General features: G+C 33.4%; 1 protein-coding gene across 4 annotated transcripts in view; it reads right to left on the bottom strand.

Annotated features, from left to right (window-relative positions):
* The window catches only part of LRBA (LPS responsive beige-like anchor protein), an 832,197-nt gene that overhangs the window by 211,998 nt on the left and 598,063 nt on the right, over positions 1-22,136 (bottom strand). For all 4 annotated transcript variants that reach the window (XM_074229149.1, XM_074229148.1, XM_074229150.1 and 1 more), the window contains exon 43: positions 17,283-17,395. In XM_074229149.1, coding sequence (XP_074085250.1) covers positions 17,283-17,395 — 113 coding nt within the window. The remainder of the gene's footprint in view (positions 1-17,282; positions 17,396-22,136) is intronic.

Below are 22,136 nucleotides of genomic sequence, written 5' to 3'. Positions count from 1 at the left end.
CACAATCAAGTATTCTTCTCTTTATTTTATTAGAATGAAAAGTAAAGCTCTGAGTTTTGCCAAGGTCACATAGCCAAGTAAGTGTCAACATGATGCTACTTAAACTTGGAATTATGTGACCTAGGTAGACTACAATCAAAATAATTCCTTATTTTAAATTTCTTTTAGGAATGGATAAAGAAATGACCTAATACAACCAGTTCCTACAGGCATAGAAATGCTTAATATGAAAAAAAGGCAATCTAAATCAAGGGTGTGAATCAGCCCTGACTAATAATACAAGCAGCCTGAACAAAATGTGGTTGGAAAATACTTAACAAATAAATAAAAATGCAATAATGTATAGATAATAATACATTTTAAAACAAATTCAATATGTGATCCTTAGGGATACTTATATATGGATTAGTACCCTTCCCCCTTACCCTTTTTGATTTGAATTTGACATCTAGATGACTCCCAGGAATGTAAATAAAATCTGCAAGGTCCTACACAGGGTTGGTCTACAATATTCCAATTGGAATATTGCTTGGAAACTATAAGGTGAAGGGGAAGAAGGATGGGATGCAAGCATTCAGTTTCTTGCTATAATTGGACGAGGAAGGCAATTTCAGAAGGACCTACCCTGAGAAATAAAAGAGAATTATTATCTTTAGGACCAGTAGTTATGGGACAGCAGCATGAGATTCAAGAAAGTAAAGTGAGAAAACTAAAGAGGAAACAAGACCCAGTATTCAATCCACTTATTTGTAGGATCAAAATTAATGTCTGCTGTTATCAGTTGTTGTTTTATTCGTGCATGTGTGCTCATTGAGAAAAAGGTTGGATGTGAAGGCTAAGGGTTAAAATCCAATCTCACCCACATTGCTACATGTGAGGCCTTAGGCATATTACCTCTGCAGGCCTCAATTTTCTCAATTGTAAAATGAGGGAGGAGAGACTCAATCAATCAACAAGAATTGATTAAGACCCTAATATGTGGCAGGAACTGTGTTAAGTTCTGGAGATAAAAGCACAAAAGTGAAGTGGCATCTACTCACAAGGACCTAACATTTCAATCTCTGGTCTCTTTCAAGGTAAAATTCTTTAAGAAAATCATGTTAATACCACTCTCTCTGTTATTTTCCTCTCTTTATCCTCTAAACTCTGAAATTCTAAACTTCCTACTTTATTTTTCAATGGAAATTGCTTTCCCCAAAGTCCCTAATGAACGCCACCACCCTCCCCTTGGATATTTAATTTTATTTTTCCAATTACTTTTCAACATTCATCTGCACACATATTCATATTGATAACAATTCCTTCCAATTTCCCTTCCCAGTCCCCTCTCCTCAAAGGCACACAATCTAGTGAACATTGTACATAAACATTTGTATTTATCATGTTTACAGATTAGTCACTGAGGTCTGATTTGAACTCCTATCATCTTGAATACAGATCCAAAGACCTAAACTTTACCCTATTATCTGACTATGTCTTATTCAAAAAGTTACAATACCTAATGAACATTTAACTGCCAAATATAATCCTTTCCATCTGGGCCTTAAGAGCCTCTAATATGGTTAAATTATTCTCTACTCTTGAAAAGTCAATATTAAACACTTACATGTATATTATTACCTAAAACATGTAGAGTTTTTTAGATGGAAAGAAGTTTTGTAATCAATGAATCTATTTTCCTCATTTTAAAGAGGAAGAATCAGAGTTACAGAGAGGCTAAATGACTTGCCCAAAGATTACACAACCAATTGGTGGCAAAAGTAGTCAATCAAAAAACCAATGATTAAGCAGAATCTAGACTCTGTGACATGTGTTGTAGATTCAAAGAAGGGTATAAAAACAGTCTCTGCTCTCAATGACCTTCCAGTCTAATGCCATCCCTGGCAACCTAAGTATCTTAATTTTCCATTCTACTGAGGATTACAAAATTAAATTAAACTCAATTAAGTAAGCATTTATTAAGTTAAATACCAACCATGTACCAGTCTTGACCTCAAGGAAGTTATAGTCTCTTAGGGGAAAAAAGCAACAGGTAAACATTTAAGGAAATAAAACATATACAAAATAAAGATGAAATAAAATTTTTGAAGGCATTCTATCACAAAGTGAAAAGGAAAGCTCTTTTGTGGAAGGTGATAGTAAGTCTGAGAAAAAAATCAAGGATTCTCAGAGCAGTAGTGAAGAACAAGAGTTGTCTAGGCATGCGGGCAGCTTGTGTGAAGATACAAAAGCGGGAAGCATCAAATAGAAAAGTTTGGCTGAATAAGAGTTTGGCAGTATGAGAGAAGGGAGTGACATGTAATTTATTTAGAAAGATAGACTGAATAAGATGATATTTAATTTAAAAGGCACTGTGATATAAGAACTAAAAGGGATCATAAGGATAATAGAGTTCAACCTTCTCTACGATTTATACCAATAAGAGTCACACAATACACATCAAAAAATCCAGATAGAACTTCACCTGAGGTAGAAAAGTGGTAATACAGGGTCATCCCACACAATTAATGATTAAACTCTAACTTGGAACATTAGGGAGTTAATTTCTCTAACATGATGCAATCTAACTCTGGCTTTATTCAAGGTGCTGCTACCAGGGATCAAAATAGAAGAAGACAATGGCCATGAGGCTTTCCTCATTGTTTTGCTTAAATGATTATGAGTGACAGCAAATCAAGTGACCTGGTCCAAGATGTCCACCTTTTACAAATAGGAGAGCAAAAGTTCCAAGAGTAAGTAGTAGAGTAAATAAGGATAATAGAACTCATGTCTCCTAACTACACATGTAGTAATATTTCCAGAGAAGTTTACCATAGAAAAGGCAAGATTAATGTATTGGGATCTGGACCCCCAACCAAAAAAATTAATAGCAATAGATACAATCTCTTTTTTTGGGGGGGGGTTATAAGGTAATGGGCCACACAGCTAAGTACTTATTAAGTGTCTGAAGCAGGATTTGAACTTGGGTCTTTATGATTCCAGGGTTGATGCTCCATCCACTGTGCCACCTAGCTACTCCCTACATTGATATAATCTTAAATATAAAGTGATTTAAACTGCAAACTATTGAAGTTAAGGTAGTCTCACCCCCAAAGGAAAACAAAGAAAATCACCTAAAACACCAGAATTTGAGTGTAAAAAGGCAGTGAATCTGGCTTCTAATCAAATATTTCACAGCAATTTCTGACTCTTTTTTCTACCCTTTTTGATTTTCTGTCATTCAATTTGAGTAGTTTTCTATATCATTGAAAATTAATTTTTCTGTAGTGGGTTTGGTCCCTATTATTCCAGTATGACTTTTATTCTATCAGTGGTTACTTCTAAATACTTTTGCTTTTTGCAGAGGCATTATGTTAAGGATCAACAACCTTTCAAATGTAGAACATTTAGGAAGGTGATTCGATGTTTGAAGGTGCTTAAAATATATTATCTCAACAGCTATCAGGTATTTCAGTTTCAGAAATTAGGTAGCAGTATGTTTGGATTGAGTAAAGAGACTCATGCAAATTTCAATTAGGAATCATTAGAATTAAGAGAACCCCTCCTCTTTTAAAGATGCTAATTCTTCTAGAAATAATTCATACTTTGCTCTGAACTCCTTTCATTAGATAATAAAAATCAAACTTATACTAAAGAAAAGCAATTTTGGGTGGTGGTGGTGGTGGTGGTGGTGGTGGTGGTGGTGTGTGTGTGTGTGTGTTTGTGTGTGTGTGTGTAGGACAAAGAGAAGAAACTGGTCATTTTAAAGCAGGAGGCAGTTAAAGGCAAGGAAGACCTAGGTAGAGCTCAATAATGAGGACCTAGGAAAACCAAAGAGTAGGAAAAGGACTCAAAATTAAGGGTCAGAAAGAGGTTTAAAACAAAATCTTAGCCAATACTGGAAAGTGAGGGAAGAGGAAATGACTATGCTTTACAGTTTTACTTATGAAATCATCTCAGAGTGACATCTACATTGTGTAAAGGGGGAGATGTGAAGCCTACTTTATTTAGTTTGGGCATCAGTGATTTTAACAAGGTTTACTATCTTAAAAAGAGGCTATGAAAAAATCAAAGGTGCAAGCAATCAATAATCATTAAGTGACTACCAAGTGCCAGGCATGATGTAAAGAGCTGGGTAAAAAACAGGTTAAAGACACAGGCCCCCATTCTATGGGAGCTAATGAAGAGATAACATGCAAACAAATGTATACAAAGCAAGATATAGATAGAATAAATAGGAAATACTGAAGGCACTAGAATTAAGAGGGACTGGGAAAAGCATCCTGGAGGAGATGGGATTGTAGCTGAAACTAAGGGGCAACAAACAAAGATAAGGTGGGAGAATATTTCAGGCATGATGAAAAAGGGGGGGGAAAATGCCCAGAGTCAAGAAATGAGAGTCAAGATGATGGAACAACATCCAGGAGGCCAGAGTTACTGAATAGCAACCTTTGTGGCAAAGAGTCACATGTAAGAAAACTGGAGAGGGAATAGGCACTAGGTCCTGAAGGTCTAAGGACACCAAACGGAGGAGGCTGTATGTGATCCTGGAGGTTCCAGGGAGCCAGAGAGTTTATTGAATGGGGTATGGAATGGATATGAGGAATTTGGAACTTGATTGGATCTATGTTTTAGGAAAATCACTGATGGGGGAGAAACCTGAGGCAGTGCATCTGCAAGCAGTGTCAAAAGAGAAAAGGGGTCTTATTGAACAGATGTTGAATAGGTGAGATTGACTGACCCTGGAAACAGCTTAAATATGGGGGGGGGGAGGAAGGAGAGACAGTTCTGAATATCACTTCTGGGGTTTAGGGCTAGGGAATGAAAAAATGGTGTTGCCCTCTAAAGTAATAGAGAACATAGAAGAAGAGGAGGGTTGAAGGGAAAAGATAATGAGTCCTGTTTTGAACACATGGAGTTTAAGATATCTACTGAGATGATTTCTGGCCAAGATGGCAGAGAGAAGACAGGCACAGTGCTAGGCTCTGATCTTCCCACATATAACATGAAACAAACCTCTTAACAGAAATCCAATCTACAAAACCAGAATCCTACAATATGCTGCTTACAAGAAGCTCATTTGAAGCAGAGAGATACATATAGAGTAAAGGTAAAAGGTTAGAGCAAAATATTTTTTGCTTCAGCTGAAGTGAAAAAAGCAGGGGTAGCAAACCTTATCTCAGACAAAATATCTGGAAAAATAGTGTTAAAAGAGATAAAGAAGGAAACTATATCCTCCTAAAAGGTACCTTTGACAATAAAGTAATTTCAATACCAAATATGTATTCACCCAATGGTATAGCATCCAAATTATTAAAGGAGAAGTTGAAAGAACTATAGAAAGACACAGAGAACAAAACTCTACAGTGGGAGACCTTAACCTCCTACTCTCAGATTTAGATAAAATCTAACCAAATAGACAAGAAGGAAGTTAAGGAGATAGATTGTTAGAAAACCTAGATATGATAGACTTATGGAGAAAACTGAATGGGGACAAAGAGGAATATACTTTCTTTTCTGCAGTACATGGCACTTACACAAAAATTGACCATGTACTAAGGGATAAAAACCTAATGATCAACTGCAGAAATACAGAAAGAGTGAGTAAATCTTTCTCAGATCAGAATGCAATAAAAATCATATGCAATACTGGACCAGGGAGATACAAACCCAAAACTAAGTGGAAACTGAATAACCTCATTTTAAAAAGTGAGTGGATCAAACAACAAATTATAGAAAGAATTATTTCATCCTAGATAACAATAATAATGAAACAACATAAAAAACCTATGGGATTCACTCAAGGCAGCTATCAGAGGATATATTATATATCTTTAAATGCTAACATGAATAAATTAGAGAAAGAAGAAATCAATGAACTAAACATGCAACTAAAAAAATTAGAGAAAGAACAAATTAAAATCCCCCCCAATTACATACCAAATTAGAAATTCTAAAAATTAAAGGAGAAATTAACAAAATTGAAAGCAAGAAAACTATTGAACTAATAAATAAAATGAAGAGTTGATTTTATGAAAAAAACAGTAAAATTGATAAACTTCTGGTCAATTTGATTAAAAAAAGAAGAAAACCAAATTACTAGTATCAAAAATGAAAAAAGGTGAACTCACCACCAATGAGGAGGAAATTAAAGTAATAATCTGGAATTATTTTGCCCAACTCAATGCCAATAAATTTGACAATCTAAGTGAAATGGACAAATATTTACAAAAATATAAGTTGCCCAGGTTAAGTGAAGAGGAGATTAAAACCCTAAACAACCCTATTTCAGCAAAAGAAATTCAACAAGTCATTATTGAACTCCCTAAGAAAAAATCTCCAGGGCCAGTTGATTTCATAAAGTGAATTCTATCAAACATTTAAGGAACAATTGGTTCCTACTCTACATAAACATTTTGGAAAAATAGGTAAAGTTGGAACTCTGCCTAACTCTTTCTATGACACCAATATGAATGATACCTAAACCAGGAAGAATTAAAATACAGAAAGAAAATTATAGACCCATCACCCTAATGAATATAGATGCCAAAATCTTAAGTACAATCTTAGCAAATGATTACAACAAATTATCACTAGTATAATACACTATGACCAAGTAGAATTTATTCCAGGGATGCAGGGTTGGTTCAATATTAGGAAAACTGTCAGTATAATTAATTACACCAATAACAAACCAATCAGAAAGCATATGATTATTATCAATAGATGCTGAAAAGTTTTTGACAAAATACAGCACCCATTCCTACTGAAAACACTAGAGAGTATAGGAATAAATGGTTTGTTCCTTAGAATAATAAGCAGTATCTATCTGAAACCATCAAAAAGCATTATATGCAAAGGGAATAGGCTGGAGGCATTCCCAATAAGATCAAGGGTGAAACAAGAATGCCCATTATCACCACTACTATTCAATATCATAATAGAAATGTTAGCCTCAGCAATAAGAGAAGAAAAAGAAATTGAAGGAATTAGAATTGGGAAGGAAGAGACAAAACTCTCACTCTTTGCAGATGACATGATGGTCTACCTAGAGAATCCCAAAATCATCTTAAAAAACTACTGGAAACAATTAGAAACTTTAGCAAAGTCATAGGATATAAAATAAACCCTTATAAATCTATAAAATTTCTAGATATGACTAACAAGATACAGCAGAAAGAGTAAGAAAGAGAAATCCCATTCAAAGTAACCTCAGACAATATAAAATACCTGGGAGTCTACCTGTCAAGGAAGATTCAAAAGCTTTTTGAAAACAATTACAAAACACTTCTCAAACAAATTAAATCAGATTTAAATAACTGGGCAAACATCAACTGCTTATGGATAGGTAGAGCTAACATAATAAAAATGACAATTCTACCAAAACTAAATTACCTGTTTAGTGCCCTACCAATCAAAATTCCAAAAAATTACTTTAATGAGTTAGAAAAAGTCGAGAATTTTCAGGGATTCAATAAAAAAAATGAGCAAAACAAGGTGGCTCAGCCTTACCAGATCTAAAATTATATTATAAAGCATCAGTCATAAAAACTGTCTGGTATAGGCTAAAAAATAAGAGTGGTGGATCAGTGGAATAGATTAGGTGCAATAGCAGGAAATGATTATAGTAATCTGCTGTTTGATAAACCCAAAAAACAGTCCAGCTATTGGGATAAAAACTCTCTCTTCAATAAAAACTGTTGGGAAATTTGGAAGTCAGTGTGGAAGAAACTTAGATTAGACCAATACCTCACACCCTATACCAAGATAAGATCAAAATGGATACAGGATTTAGACATAAAAAAATATTATAAGCAAACTTGAAGATCAAGGAGCAGTTTACCTGATAGATCTATGGAAAGGGAAGCAGTTTATGACCAAGGAAGAGAAGGAGAACATCATTAAAAACCAACTAGATAATTTGGATTACATTATATTAAAAAGCTTTTGTACAGATAAAAATACTGTAACCAAGATCAAAAGAAATGTAGTAAATTGGTAAACAATTTTTACAACTAATATTTCTGACAAAGGACTCATGTCTAAAATACACAGAGAACTAAGTTAAATTTTCAAAAAAAGTCATTTCCCAATTGACAAATGTTCAAAGGATATGCAAAGGCAATTTACAGATGAGGAAATCAAGGCAATCCAGTCATATGAAAAATTGCTCTAAATCACTAATTATTAGAGAAATGCACATTAAAACATCTCTGAGGTACTACCTCACATCTCTTAGACTGGCCAATATGACCAGAAAGGACAATGATCAATGTTGGAAGGGATGTGGGAAATCTAGGAACTAATGCATTGTTGGTGGAGCTGTGAACTCATCCAACTTTTCTGGAGAGAAATTTGGAACTACTCCCAAAGGGCAACAAAAATGTGTATATCCTTTGATCCAGCAATGCCACTACTGAGGCTATACCCTGAAGAGATTATGAAAAAGGGTAAAAATATCACGTACAAATATATTCATAGCAACCCTGTTTGTGGTGGCAAAGAACTGAAAATTAAGTGGATGTCCTTCAATTGGGGAATGGCTTAGCAAACTGTGGTATATGTATGTCATGGAACACTACTGTTCTATTAGAAACCAGGAGGGATGGGCATTCAGGAAAGCCTGGAGGGATTTGCATGAACTGATGCTGAGCATGATGAGCAGAACCAGAAAAACATTGTACACCCTAACAGAAACATGGGGGTGATGACGAATCTTGATGGGCTTGCCCAATCCATCAGTGCAACAATCTGGGAAAATTTGGGCATATCTGTGATGAAGAATACCATTTGTATCCAGAGAAAGAATTGTGGAGTTTGAACAAAGACCAAAGACTATTAGCTTCAATTTAGGAAAAAAAAAAACGTTATCTTATTATGTAATTTTGCTATCTCTTATACTTTATTTTTCTTCCTTAAGGACGTGATTTCTCTCTCATCACATTCAACTTAGATCAGTGTATACTGTGGAAACACTGTAAAGACTATCAAACTGCCTTCTTGGTGGGGGGGAAGGAAGGAAGATTGGGGGGGGAAAATTATAAAGCTCAAAATACAAAGATATCTACTGAATATCTACTGGCTATTCAGTTGAGATGTCTGAAAGGTATATGTAGATGTCAACTTGATTGGTTTTTGGTTCTGGTTTTGATTCCTGGAAGCTAGGCATACTGGTAGATATAATAAGATCATAGGACTTAAAAAGTAAATTTACCTTACTTGTAAGTTCAACTTTCTATTTGTTGTGATAAAAGATGATTATAAAGGATAACCCTAAAGGACAATGGTTCAACAGTTTCCAAGAAAAAAAAAATCTTTTTTGATGAAACTTTGACCAAATGGAACCTGAACATGATTCAGTCTAGTATAAATTGACTACCTCAAATTTGAAGAGTCTTCCTGCTCTAAAATTCCATTTTCTTATCAAAACAAGGATACTATAGAAAAGGACTCTATCTTCCAGAGGATCCTTAAAGACCACATCTAACTTAGAAAACCATAAATTAACATATTTGTATTTTTATTTATACTGATAAACATATCAAAATGACATTTTAATCTGGTTACACTGAGTTCAGAGTTGACTGAAGCTCAACCAATGATCATTCTAGGATAGAAGAGGATGATTTTGGCTTAAGGGAAATGCGATGAGTGAAAATTTCAGAACAGAGTTATACCATGTTAGATGAAAGTGCCCCCAAATTGGTTTCGTTGAAAGTGAGAAAACATATTATGAAGTGATAAAACAGAGTTACGAAACTTTGTTGTAATCTGAGGAAGACAACTTTTCATTAAGCACCAAGTTGAAGAGTTTCTTGTCTACAAGTCACCCAACACTGATTAGGAGGACAGCAGAGGTGAAAAATGCATACTCATATAAACTGGTAAGTGTGACCATAAATCACTTTAATTCTAAACCATCATTAGTCTAAATGCTTAGAGAAAGTCTCTAGGGAGATGAGGAAGGTGGGAGTAGGAACGATAAGAAAGGATGAATGGGAATTTTAGTTTGCTAGGAAAGAAAATCATACTAAAAAGAGCACACACCATCAAACACATTATTTGATTTCTAATTCATGTACAATGAAAACAATGATAGTCGATTGAAACATTGAATAATTTTATGTACATTAACTCTTATTTGAAAAGTGGAAGGATTCATTCTTGACTAGAATAATCTATCTATCTATCTATCTATCTATCTAAATACACATATACACAAACATATCTATGAGGGAGTTGGGGATGGGGGCATATGGTTATATGAGTAATATCTCTCTAACTGAAGATATGTTGATAGATTAAGATAATAGATAACTTGACAAAGAAAGAGATATTCTACACATATATTTCTTTGTTTTCTTTTTTCCTAAAGAAGCAATACAAATAAATACCCTGGGAAGGTTCATTTAAAAAAACAAAACTTTTGACTGCAAGTAAGCATTCTGTTTCTGTTGCAGTAGCTCCTTTATCTAAATCAGGGCTGTCCAAAATGCAGCCCACCATTTTCATGCAGCTGCAGTGTGCAGCCCCCTGTGGTTTTACTAAATGTTTTAGTAAATGAAGCTGAGCTACTGCAGAGCTCTCACTAAAATGGCAAATAAAAATACATTGTCTATTGTTCCAATAAAAACTTTTACAAGTAAGGCCGGACAACCCTGATCTAAATAACAAGTATGAAAAACAGACCGATCAGCATTTTTATCCAGCTTTGGTTCTTAGGACACTTTGTCATGTATTGGATAAAGATGAAAGGGTTTGATACTTATCTTCATATATTCTAGATTTTATTTAATATTGCCAGGGGGAAAAAATTCCATCAGAGTCACTGAGGCTTTCTGAGCTAACAAATGCATATTTTTATTTTCAAATAACAGAATAGTTTTGAATCTCTTGCAAATACAGTCTCTCTCAAGTGGTTCTAAACTAAGTATATGTACTGTACTATTTCATTTCAGTATCTAGAGAATAAGAGAAGTACTCCATTTCACTTATTTTTCTTTCTGGATTTTAAATCATCTCAAATACACATATTGGACTAAGCAGTAAAATATTTCTGGTTCACTGAATGTAGCTGTATTTTATTTCGTATTTTATCTGAATGTGCTAAATTCATGTAAATTGGTAAATATAAGATGAACAATGCTTTAATTACATGCCATCATAGGGCTAAATGCTAGATTAGAAGTAAATAATGAAACGGTCTTTTAATGGTGAAGAACTAATGAATGTTTTCAAAGCAATTATGAAAATAATAAGCTGAATGAATAGGTTGAATGTACCCAAATCTCTTTATTTGCTAAGAAGTTTATCTATCTCTGTGTGGACCATAACTAAATTAGGGGAACTAATTAAAGTCCTTCAGACTCTACCAAACTGTCAATGTACTTTGCAATGTATTATTATCTCTGACTTTGGATAAAGATCAATAATATAAAACCCACTAGAAACTACTCATAAGGGGCAGCTAGGTGGTGCAGTGGATAGAGCACAAGCCCTGGATTCAGGAGTATCTGAGTTCAAATCTGACCTCAGACACTTAATAATTACCTAGCTATGTGGCCTTGGGCAAGCCATTTAACCCCATTGCCTTGCAAAAAAAACCTAAAAAGGAAAAAAGGGAAAAAAAGAGAAACTACTCATAAGCAATTTGGATTTTGAAAAGCAAAGAAGTGTTGAAAGAATTATTTCCCACTTAGAGAAATATTGTTTGAAAAATTCTCAATACAAGTTTTAGTTAATAACAAGTTAATAATACTTTAATTAATAGTATTGAAGGTACTAATAAGATATTCATGAAATACCAATAATAAACAAATACAATAATAAAAGTAATAACATTAATGATTAAATAAGAGAAAGAGATTAAACAAGTGGTGGTTAGGAATAAAGGTGGTCGTTTTCTTAGGTGGTTATTTCTTCTTTATATATGCTTATGTGTCAGACTTCATGGGATAAGGCAGGAATATAACTATATCTATAAAGATAGATAAAATATAACAGGATTCAAATAGAATTTTCTCAGGTTAAATTAATTTTTAAAATGGATGATCTATACTTCATATAAATCTCCCAAACCTAATATAAATCTCCCAAATCTAATATAGGATTTACCTAATATAAATCTCCCAAACCAGTAAATAAATACTGTCCATCTCCCTAATTTTACCCCCCCATTTTCTTTTCTGTGGAATCAACCAACCATATCCTTAAAATGGGCATTTAAGGATAAAAATTCTTAACATGAAGATCACAGGATCATCAATTTGTACCTATAAAGTTAGACAAGGATGTGTTGGCACACACCCTGAACTACTTTTCAACCTAATGAAAAAGGTTTGGTAATGATTAGCAAAATGAAATGATCAGGCTTGTATTCTGTCTTCTTTTTGAATCTTTCTAGAACATAGGAAGAAAAATTGACTGCCTAGTCAGATAGATATAAGACTCTGGATACATTTAAAAAAATCTCAAAAAATTACAATATGCAATTACATATTTATTTTATTATATTTAGAGGTTAGCATAACATCTGGAACATACAACTCTACTACAGAGAAAGAAGCAAGTAGCAGAATCACTTTGTCCTTTTAGCTCAAAGCAGATTTGTTCTAATTCCCTGAGACAACAAACTGCTGAAAATCTACCAAATCCAATTGTCAGCTATCTGTGTCCAAGAGCTTTTTTGACTATTAATAGTTGAAAGAAAAACTATCTTATAATTCAGATGCTATTCTACATCATGGAATCCCCCTTTTTTAAAACAAATTCTTCTGTTTTCATTCAGTAATTTTTCAGTCATGTCTGATTCTTCATGAACCCACTTGGGGCTTTCCTTTCATTTTACAGATGAGGAAACTGAGGCAAACAGAGTTAAGTGACTTGCCCAGGGTCACAACTAGTAAGTGTCTGAGACCAGATATAGAAGAGGAGTTTTCCTGACTTCAGCACTGGCACTCCATCCACTGTGCCACCTCGCTGCTCCAAATTAAATTCTAATGACTCCTAATTAAGCTCAGACTGACAGTAAATAGCTAAGTTCAATGAAGAAATCAGCTGCAAATTTAACACCACTAAAGAGGAATTATATGAAAGACTAAAAAAGATATTTTTACTTCAAACAACAGATCATGGAGACATTACATTAAATTTTACATAAATGAAAAATATACCTGGATATACATCAAAAATGCACAAGACAATGTGATATGTTGAATTTACTCAAATGGATTTATGAATTCAACAATATGGACTTTTTTTTTCTAATGACAGAGACCATTAACCTATCATCTTGTCCAAGTTTTGTCTAAGTCCTCATCTTAGGAGATAGATTTAATGAAACAAAGGTCTTTCTACACTCTAGACATCACAGTAATATCAATATGGCACTTAGGCTGTCCATTTGTCCTTTACCTATAAGTAAAACCCAAGTTTTTTTCCCCTCATACACTAGTCATGAAATTTTACTACTGTTCTTCAAAATTCCTCAGGTGACTTAGATTAGAATCCTAGTTAGGCCACAGCCAACTCCAATGAGACTGAGTTTCCCCCTCTATAACTTAAAATTTAGACCAGATGGTATCTGAGGTCACTTCCAGTTGTAAATCTTTGATTCTTTGCACATTCTGCTCCCCGCCACCCCATGCCTAGCATAGAGTCTGGCACATGCTACATACTTAATAAATGTTTGTAGGTTCATTAATACCCTTACTCAATGACCACTGCATGAAAATGAATTTATTCAGGACCTCATTTTTTGTCTATTTGTACTATATATCACAGACACACATAAGTAAGGTCTATGGATTATCTATCCAAATATACATCAGAATCTGGAAAATTTGTTTAAAAATTCTCTCATAGCTATTAAATTTACTAGGGGTCAACATCAAGATAATGTTCTGTAGCATCTACAAATTATTCTTTTCCCTTTTGAAAAACTCAGAAGCAGCTTTATATAGAGAAAAGAACATGAGCCAGGATAGACTGAGAGTCCAACTACTTAATGATTATCTTTAGGCATACCATATAACCATCAGTTCTCTTGGAAAAGGATATCATAGGCTCTCAATAAATTAAATTATGGGCCAGTACAAAATTATAAATTTAAATAAAAGATGTTATTACTAACATTACTATAAATTAATACTACATATGTGTACCAACAATTTAAAACATTACCAGGCATGAGAAAACCTAGACTGTTCCCTCTATATAGCTGAAGTGAAGAAAGGTAAAGAATTTTGAAAATGTCCTACTGAAATTAATATATATATATATATATATATATATATATATATAATACAAGATAGTATATACTCAAATCAAAATATCAGGTCTGTGGTTTTCCATGATGAAAAGATAATCATAAGATTTTTCAATTATATTCATAACTAAATGCTCACAAATAATTGTTATGTAAATACTCTGTCACAGCAGCTCCTCTGTCCCCCTTAAATCCAATTAATCAAGTACAGACAAAAAAAAAGACCAAGAAAAAAGGCTCACCTTCTGGTATGAAAACAGGTAGATTATGCAAATAAAGAAAATAATACTTGTATGAGTGCTCACTTCTAACCATAATCAGACTGGGTAGATAATAAACACTTAGGTTTGAGGAGGATTACTGACTGGCAGTGAACTGCTGGTATATGTCAGGATTATTCATCAGACTGACAGTAATATTAACCACAATCCATTTCAGTTGCTTCAGTTTATCATTTTCTGACTAATGTTAAAAAACAATGCCATTTAAGGCTGTTTAAATTAAGAGTGGGGTTAACCTTTGTGTTACAGTGCTTTAAAAACTGATATTACTAACAGAAAAACTAAATTCATTTATATATAAAAAAGGATCCTCTTAACAGTTGCAAATATTTTTAAAAAATGTTTTCATAAGCTCCTAAAATAGATTTTTCTATACAGAACAGCAATAGCAAAAACAAAATAACTCTCCTGCAATAATGTACCATATAGATCATAGTAATTTCTTGGATCTTTTACATAGGGGCAGGGGAAAAAATACCCAGTGTCAATGTTTAAAATAAAAAGCTTAGATTTTCAGAAAATTTTGTCAGCAAAAAAAATCTTACAAAGAAACAAATTATTTATGGTATAATTTTATAATTGTTTCTGAATTTGTACTTTATTATTTTAGAATCCATTTTGTAATGAGATCTCATGTTACTTTCCATTAAGATAATTTTTAATTTACAAGTCAGACAGAAAGAAAATTCAAAGACAATTCTACATCACCTAATATAGGTAAAAAGTAGTTATTGAGCATCTAAAAAATGTTCCTTTAGTCCGTGACATCTAGATGTTATACTGATTTCTGTTGTATCTACTAAAGAGCACACAAAAAGGACTGGCATTCATCAGAAACAGTACTTAAAATTTAAGAGATAAAGAAGTGTTGTCTGATCAACCACAGTTAAAAGCCAGTAGCCATTTCGAAGACAAGTTGTATGTTGATCTTTCATTAAAATTGTGTGTAAGAGAGAATGCACTCACTTACTTGCACATTACTTTAAACAGGATAAGTTAGAATAATAGATGAAACCAAAGTACCTATTTTTAAAGAAATAAATTAATGCCAAAATAAACCACTGACAAAGAGTAGAAGCTTATTAAAATAGAACCAAGCAAAATGCAATAAATATAATAAAATATAGCCAAGTATACAGACTAACAGATATTGTCCTCAAAATCTTTTGAAATGTTTCAATTCTTTCTTATTTAGAGTATATATCAAGTCAACAAATGTTGGTGGTTAAATACAAAATAGATATTCTAGCATTTTGGCACTGGAATATATAAATAAATGAGTCCACAATCTTTGAAACTTGAATCAGAATTTAAAACGTAGTTTTTAAAATGTCATTAGCATAATTTCCCAATAATCTTATACTACAAGATAAATACAAAGAGATGATAGATGAATTTATTTTGTTCAGCCTATCTTTATATTCTGTGATTATATTCACTTGACAAAGTTCTTCACATAGTAGGTAAATGCTGATTGAAAACTATTATTAAGCAGTTATAAATTACACAATGGAAAAATAGATGAGATCTCCTGGGAATAAAGGGAAAATTTCTGTCATTCCAAACTCAAAGATGAAGTACACCTGGAATCTCACCAAAAATACTCTCAGGTGTGATTTTAATGTAAGGAATAGAGGAGGCCCAACTTCCTAATTTCTCTTCCCAAATTTCAGTCCTATATGACTGGGAATGGAGATTTAGGAATTAACAAAATTCAAGTTCAAATTTTCATTAATAACTTACTTTTGAAATAGCTTTTTCTAGTTTGCCAAGTACTTTGCATATCTTGTGACAAAGGTGCTATTATATTGTAATACTTATTTGTAAATCTATTCATCTAATTCTAGGTTCACACAAGTTACTAAGCAGGGTGTTATTTGAATTGAGGTTTTCCAGACTCCAAGTCTAGGAGTCTCCTTCCACTATTATCAACTAGTTACCCAACTATTACCAATTTATGATTTGATTTTAGATAACTACATTATTTTTCTATATAACAGCTTCTTTCTATAAGGTGTTCACCTATTAGAAAAGAAGTAGGGTAAGCATTTATATGGTGATTATCACTTTAAAAGCCCTTTCATATCTACTCTCCCATTTGATCAGTGGTTCATAGTATGCTCTGGGAAATAAATAAGATAGATTATTACTGTTGTTATTTTATAAATGACAAATTCAAATGTTCTTTGTGAATTTGTCATATTACTGTCAAGTAATTATTAGCTTGTGTTAAACAGACACAAAAACAAATATAAAGATACATCATATATCCATATCAAATTTAGAGATAAGATAGATTATAGACATACTTGGGAAGCTAGGTGGTTCAATGGATAGAGTGCTGGAAGATTCAGGAAGACTCATTTTCCTGAGTTCAAATCTGACCCCAGACACTTGCTTACTAGTTGTGTGAACCTGGGCAAGTAACTTGACTCCCTCTGCCTCAGTGTCTCATCTGTAAAAATGAGCTGGAGTAGGAAATAGCAAACTACTCGAATTTCTTTGCCAAAAAATTCCCAAATGATATCACATAGAGACAGACATGACTAAACAACAAATAACAAATGTACATACCTATCTTATAGCTATATAATTACCATTTATATGTATACATGTTACATATAGCTTACGAATCTATAGATATATATTTCATGTTTTTATAAACATATCTCTATTTATCTAGATATATGATGAATATTCCTGTATCTATCATATAACTCTATTTAAGATATAAGATCCTAAGAATGAGAAGTCACCTTGGACAAATCCCTGAAGTTGCTTGGCAATGTAAGATCCAGTTCTTCTGATTCATAGTTAGTTAACACCCAGGGGAATACAGGATACTGATTTAAATCATTGTAGGTACGCCCTAGTAGAAAAAAAAAATCTTTATTTAGAAAGACATAGGGGAGATAGAGAAGAAAGAAATAATTTACAGCACTGTTGGCTATTCCCCTACCCACTTGTAAAAGTACACATTCTGAAAGATTTTAATACCGATTACTTCTCTCACCCTACCCCCCCCCCCACCTTCAGTCACTTGCTCAAATGATTTAGCTTCTCTAGAGTTTAGGTTTATTCAAATGCCAATTTGAGACTTGAACTCCAAAGTCTCTTCTCTTTTCTAAATTAAAAATTCTGTAATTTTACAATAAGGATACATATCACCCTCACTACTTTACCAGTCTTAAATGATATGAGAGATTTTTCACATATATCATAGATTATATTTTTAAAAACCTATTGAATTCATTAACCAAATAAAACAATAATTTAAATAAAGCTATTTAATCAAATTAATTATAGTTCATATTAATAAACCACTTTGTTTATATTATTCTAAATCAAAGAACTTCACTAATTCAATCTAAATATTCCCCAATCTTACCATAAAGACTGTACAACCCATTTTCTTCTCTTTTTATGCTAAGGTACTCTGTGCCTTATATTCAAATATAAACTTAGAATTATACATTTCCAAACCAGAAAAGGGCCTTGGAAATCATCCAGAGCAATATATTAAAAACTCAAGGTCAATAAAGGCCAAATGATAGCCATGGCTAATTAGTGGCAGAGGCCTGACTAGAAAAGATTCAAATGTGAAAATGAACTTGGGCCTACTTTACTGTATAAAACTATGAATCTGATCATTGCAATTCATTAGGTTCAGAACTGTTAATGAGTCGTGCATGGATTGATAACAGACAGGAGGAACCTGTATGTTCATGAGTGACTCTAATACTGAAATACTTCTAATAGAGAGGGATAATAAACGTGATTTTGCAGTGATATAACTTTAGCCATGGTTTTTTTATCCTCCTTGTCCAACAAATACTTTATAAGAGTGATTAACAAGGAGGAAAACTAACTTGTCTGTGCTTCATCTTTTATTTTTCCTTCTTATCATCTATCACAGAAGGTCATAATGAATAAATTGACCAAAAGAAAAGCAGTTAGAGGAAGGAAGAAAAGAGGCCAATAGTCTAAACAATTCATAATGGATGATTCACCTGAAAAATTCAGAAATTATTGTATATGACTACACCATGTACACAAATAGGTTTATTATATTCCAGAGAAGTCCTTGAAGCTCAAAACATACCAGTGTATTTTATTAAAATATTTAACATTTGTTTCCCATAGTATGCCTATTTAGTATGAAAAACCAATTAAAATCATGTTTGTCTTTTGGGAAATCTGCCACCATTGCTTCAAACCCTTTATCACAATATAACAAGTGAGGATACCTAGAAGGAATCATCAATGACCACTGGGCCTAGGTCTCTAAAATTAAAGTAGATAAAATCATCCAAAGGTCATAAACATTTGTCAACAATTTCATGAACATATATTAAATGCTCCTTATTTACAAATACTAGGCATGGTGCTTGGGAGAAGAAGATAAAAAAGAAATGATCCATTCCCTCAAATAGCTTATATTCTTCTGTGCATACACAGTGCATACAGAGATAGATATAAAGTATATTTATATGAAAATTTCAAGAAAAAGAGTGCATTAACCACTGCAGGGATTAGAACAAAGCATTATGGAGGAGACAGAACCTGACCTATACCATAAAGGAAGCAAGGAATTCCAAGAGGAGAGCATTCCTGACAAGGGGGCCCATCTGCAGAGGAAGAGGAAATGTAATATGTGGAGAACTAGTTGCCCACATAGTTTCAGAGTATATTTTCATTCTGTTTAATATAAATGAAAAGTAATAGGGCAATTGCAAGATAAAGTATCTTTATCACATAAGCTTTTCAGAAAGTATACTACTGATCACTTCTCCCCCCTGCCCCCATAAGCACAATCAAGTAAATAATAATTTAACATTTATACTACACTCACTATCTGCCAGGCACTATGACAAGTGATTTAAAAGTATTATCTTATGTGATTCTCATAACAAGCCTGTGAAATAGGTGTTAAACTTATCCTCATTTTATAGATAAGGAAACTGCAGCAAACAGATAAATGACTTGCCCAAGGTCTCCAGCTAGATTTGAACTCAGATCACCTGGACTCCTGGGGTCCAATACTTTGAACACCCTGCCATCTGATTGCCCAAGTCCTTATTTTCCATCTGTTATATTCTGTAGTACTGGCAACCTTTGTTTATAAAGGCGACACTGGATGATTCAGAATGGCTCAAGCTGAACGGCCCAGTCCTTAAAGAAAGAGAGCTACTCTAACCTTAACAAGTTTTACACACAACAGAATGTGATTGATACATTCTTTTCATCAACCATCATTCACAATTTAGCCCATGAGTTCTTTTTTCTATTTTGTTATTCATCTTTTTTGTTTTTGTGGTCACTTTTGTTTTTAATTTTAATTCTGTTTTCAGTCTCATTTATAATACATTAAACACCATTTCCAATTATATCCCTTTCCCAATCCAATGAGCTATCCCTTTTTTAAAAAAGAGTAAAAAGGAAATACAAAACAGTTCAGCAAAACTAACTTATCAACCACATTTGTGAGCATATGTAGTATTCCATACTCATGATGGGTGATCAAAATAGGATAGTGGATAGCATGTTCAAAAATAGCCTATTAACTGTGGGACCCAGGACAAGTCACTTAACCTTTATTTGCCTCAGTTTCTTCATATTTAAAATGATGCCAGAATTTAGCTCGAGGAGTTGTTGTATAGATCAAATTGAAAAGTTTAAATCATTATGCAACTAGAGTCATGATCATCCCAACTAATTCAATGGAGGTAAGAAAGTAAAGTTCATTTTTTCCCACTCTAATACAGGTTCAACCTAGTTCAAAGTAATTCATGAAATGCTTTTTTTTGTTCTTTCTGTGTACAATGTTGTAGTCATTGTATATAGTCTTCCTGTTACTATTTCATTCTAAGTTTATATATGTCATCATGTGCTTCTGATTTCTTCATATTGTTTTTTACAGAATATTTTTCTGTTATTCTTATATAATTTATTATTCATATACTATCATTTCTTTAAATATCCCCCCCAAAAAAAACTACTTTATTTTCACTATTTTTTTAAAGGTTTTTGCAAGGCAAATGAGGTTAAGTGGCTTGCCCAAGGCCACAAAGCTAGGTAATTATTAAGTGTCTGAGACCGGATTTGAACCCAGGTACTCCTGACTCCAGGGCCAGTGCTTTATCCACTGCGCCACCTAGCCACCCTCACTATTATACTATTAAAAAGTACAAATACTTTGGTGTACATAGGACTTTTCTTTCCATCTCTACTCTGCCTTGTGGCATAGGTTTAGCAGTCATATATTTGCGTCAAAGGGTATAGATAATTTTATCACTTTAGAGGGATAATTTCCAGATTGTTTTTCAAAACAGCAGGATCAATTCAGAGTCCTATCATACCCAAATTTGTACCTGTCTTTTCATGAAGGCATTTGTCCTTTATAATCCAAGAAGACCATGACATCAGAGAAGTGATACCATGACAAGCACATGAATTGGATATGAGTGATGGGGTGCTGTGCTAATTCACCAGCCTCACCGGAGATGGTCCTGGATGTGAGGCAGTTGGGGATAAGTGACTTGCCCAAGGTCAAACAAGCTAGTGAGTATCAAGTGTCTGAGACTTCTGAACTCCCATCCTCCTGATTCCAAGGCCAGTGCTCTATCCACTGCACCATCTAGCTAACCCTTTCCATAATCTGGCCAACACTAACTATTTTTATCTTTTGCTATCTTAGTGGAGTGGGAGGGAAATCTCACAGTGCTTCTTATTTGCACTTCTCTTATTATTAGTTATATGTGGTTGCTAAAAGTTTTCATTTCTTTTAAGAATAGTTTTTGTTGAGGTAGCTGGGTGGCGCAGGATAGAGCACCAGCCCTGGAGTCAGGAGGACCTGAGTTCAAATCTGACCTGAGACACTTAATAATTACCTAGCTGTGTGATCTTGGACAAGTCACTTAACCCATTGCCTAGCCAAAAACTAAATACACAATAAAAAAGAATAGTTTTTGTTCATATCCTTTTACCACATATTCACTTGAAAATGACTCTCAGAATTTTCATATTAATTGTCTAAATATCTTAAATATTAGACCCTTAGTAAAAAGTAGGACAGTCAAATGCCCCTTCTTAACTTTGGTACATTAATTCTATTCAAATGACTCTCTCCCTCCCTCCCTCCCCCTCTCTCTTTCTCTCTCTCTCTGTACATACATATATATGTATGTTTGTGTGTGTATGTATCAATTTATAAACCTTAAAGAGCTATGTAAAATGTTGTTATTGTATGGTTACTGCTACTGTTCTTGTTGTACACAGAACTGCTTATCACTATTAAAATTATCTATTTTCTTTTGTGATCTCTATGCCTCCTTAGTTTGATTTTCCCCCAGCTACAATAATAAAAAATGTAGATTTTTGTCTTCTAACTTTTCCCAATGAAACATTAATCCACTTTGAGCTTATTGTCATTTCACATATAAGATTATTTAACTCTGATTTCTGCCAAACAGCTTTCCAATTTCCCTAAAAGTTCTTGTCAAACACAGAGTTATTCCTCAAGTCATTTATGTTCTTGACTATAGCAAATATTGGGGTAGGAAGTTTTATAGTTTCTAATGTTTATTTATTTAGTCGATACCACTAATATC

This window comes from Macrotis lagotis, chromosome 3 (genome assembly GCF_037893015.1).
Source record: "Macrotis lagotis isolate mMagLag1 chromosome 3, bilby.v1.9.chrom.fasta, whole genome shotgun sequence".
Lineage (NCBI taxonomy): Eukaryota > Metazoa > Chordata > Mammalia > Peramelemorphia > Peramelidae > Macrotis > Macrotis lagotis.
The sequence above is the reverse complement of the archived record's forward strand: the minus strand, read 5'-3'. Positions and strand labels throughout refer to the sequence as shown.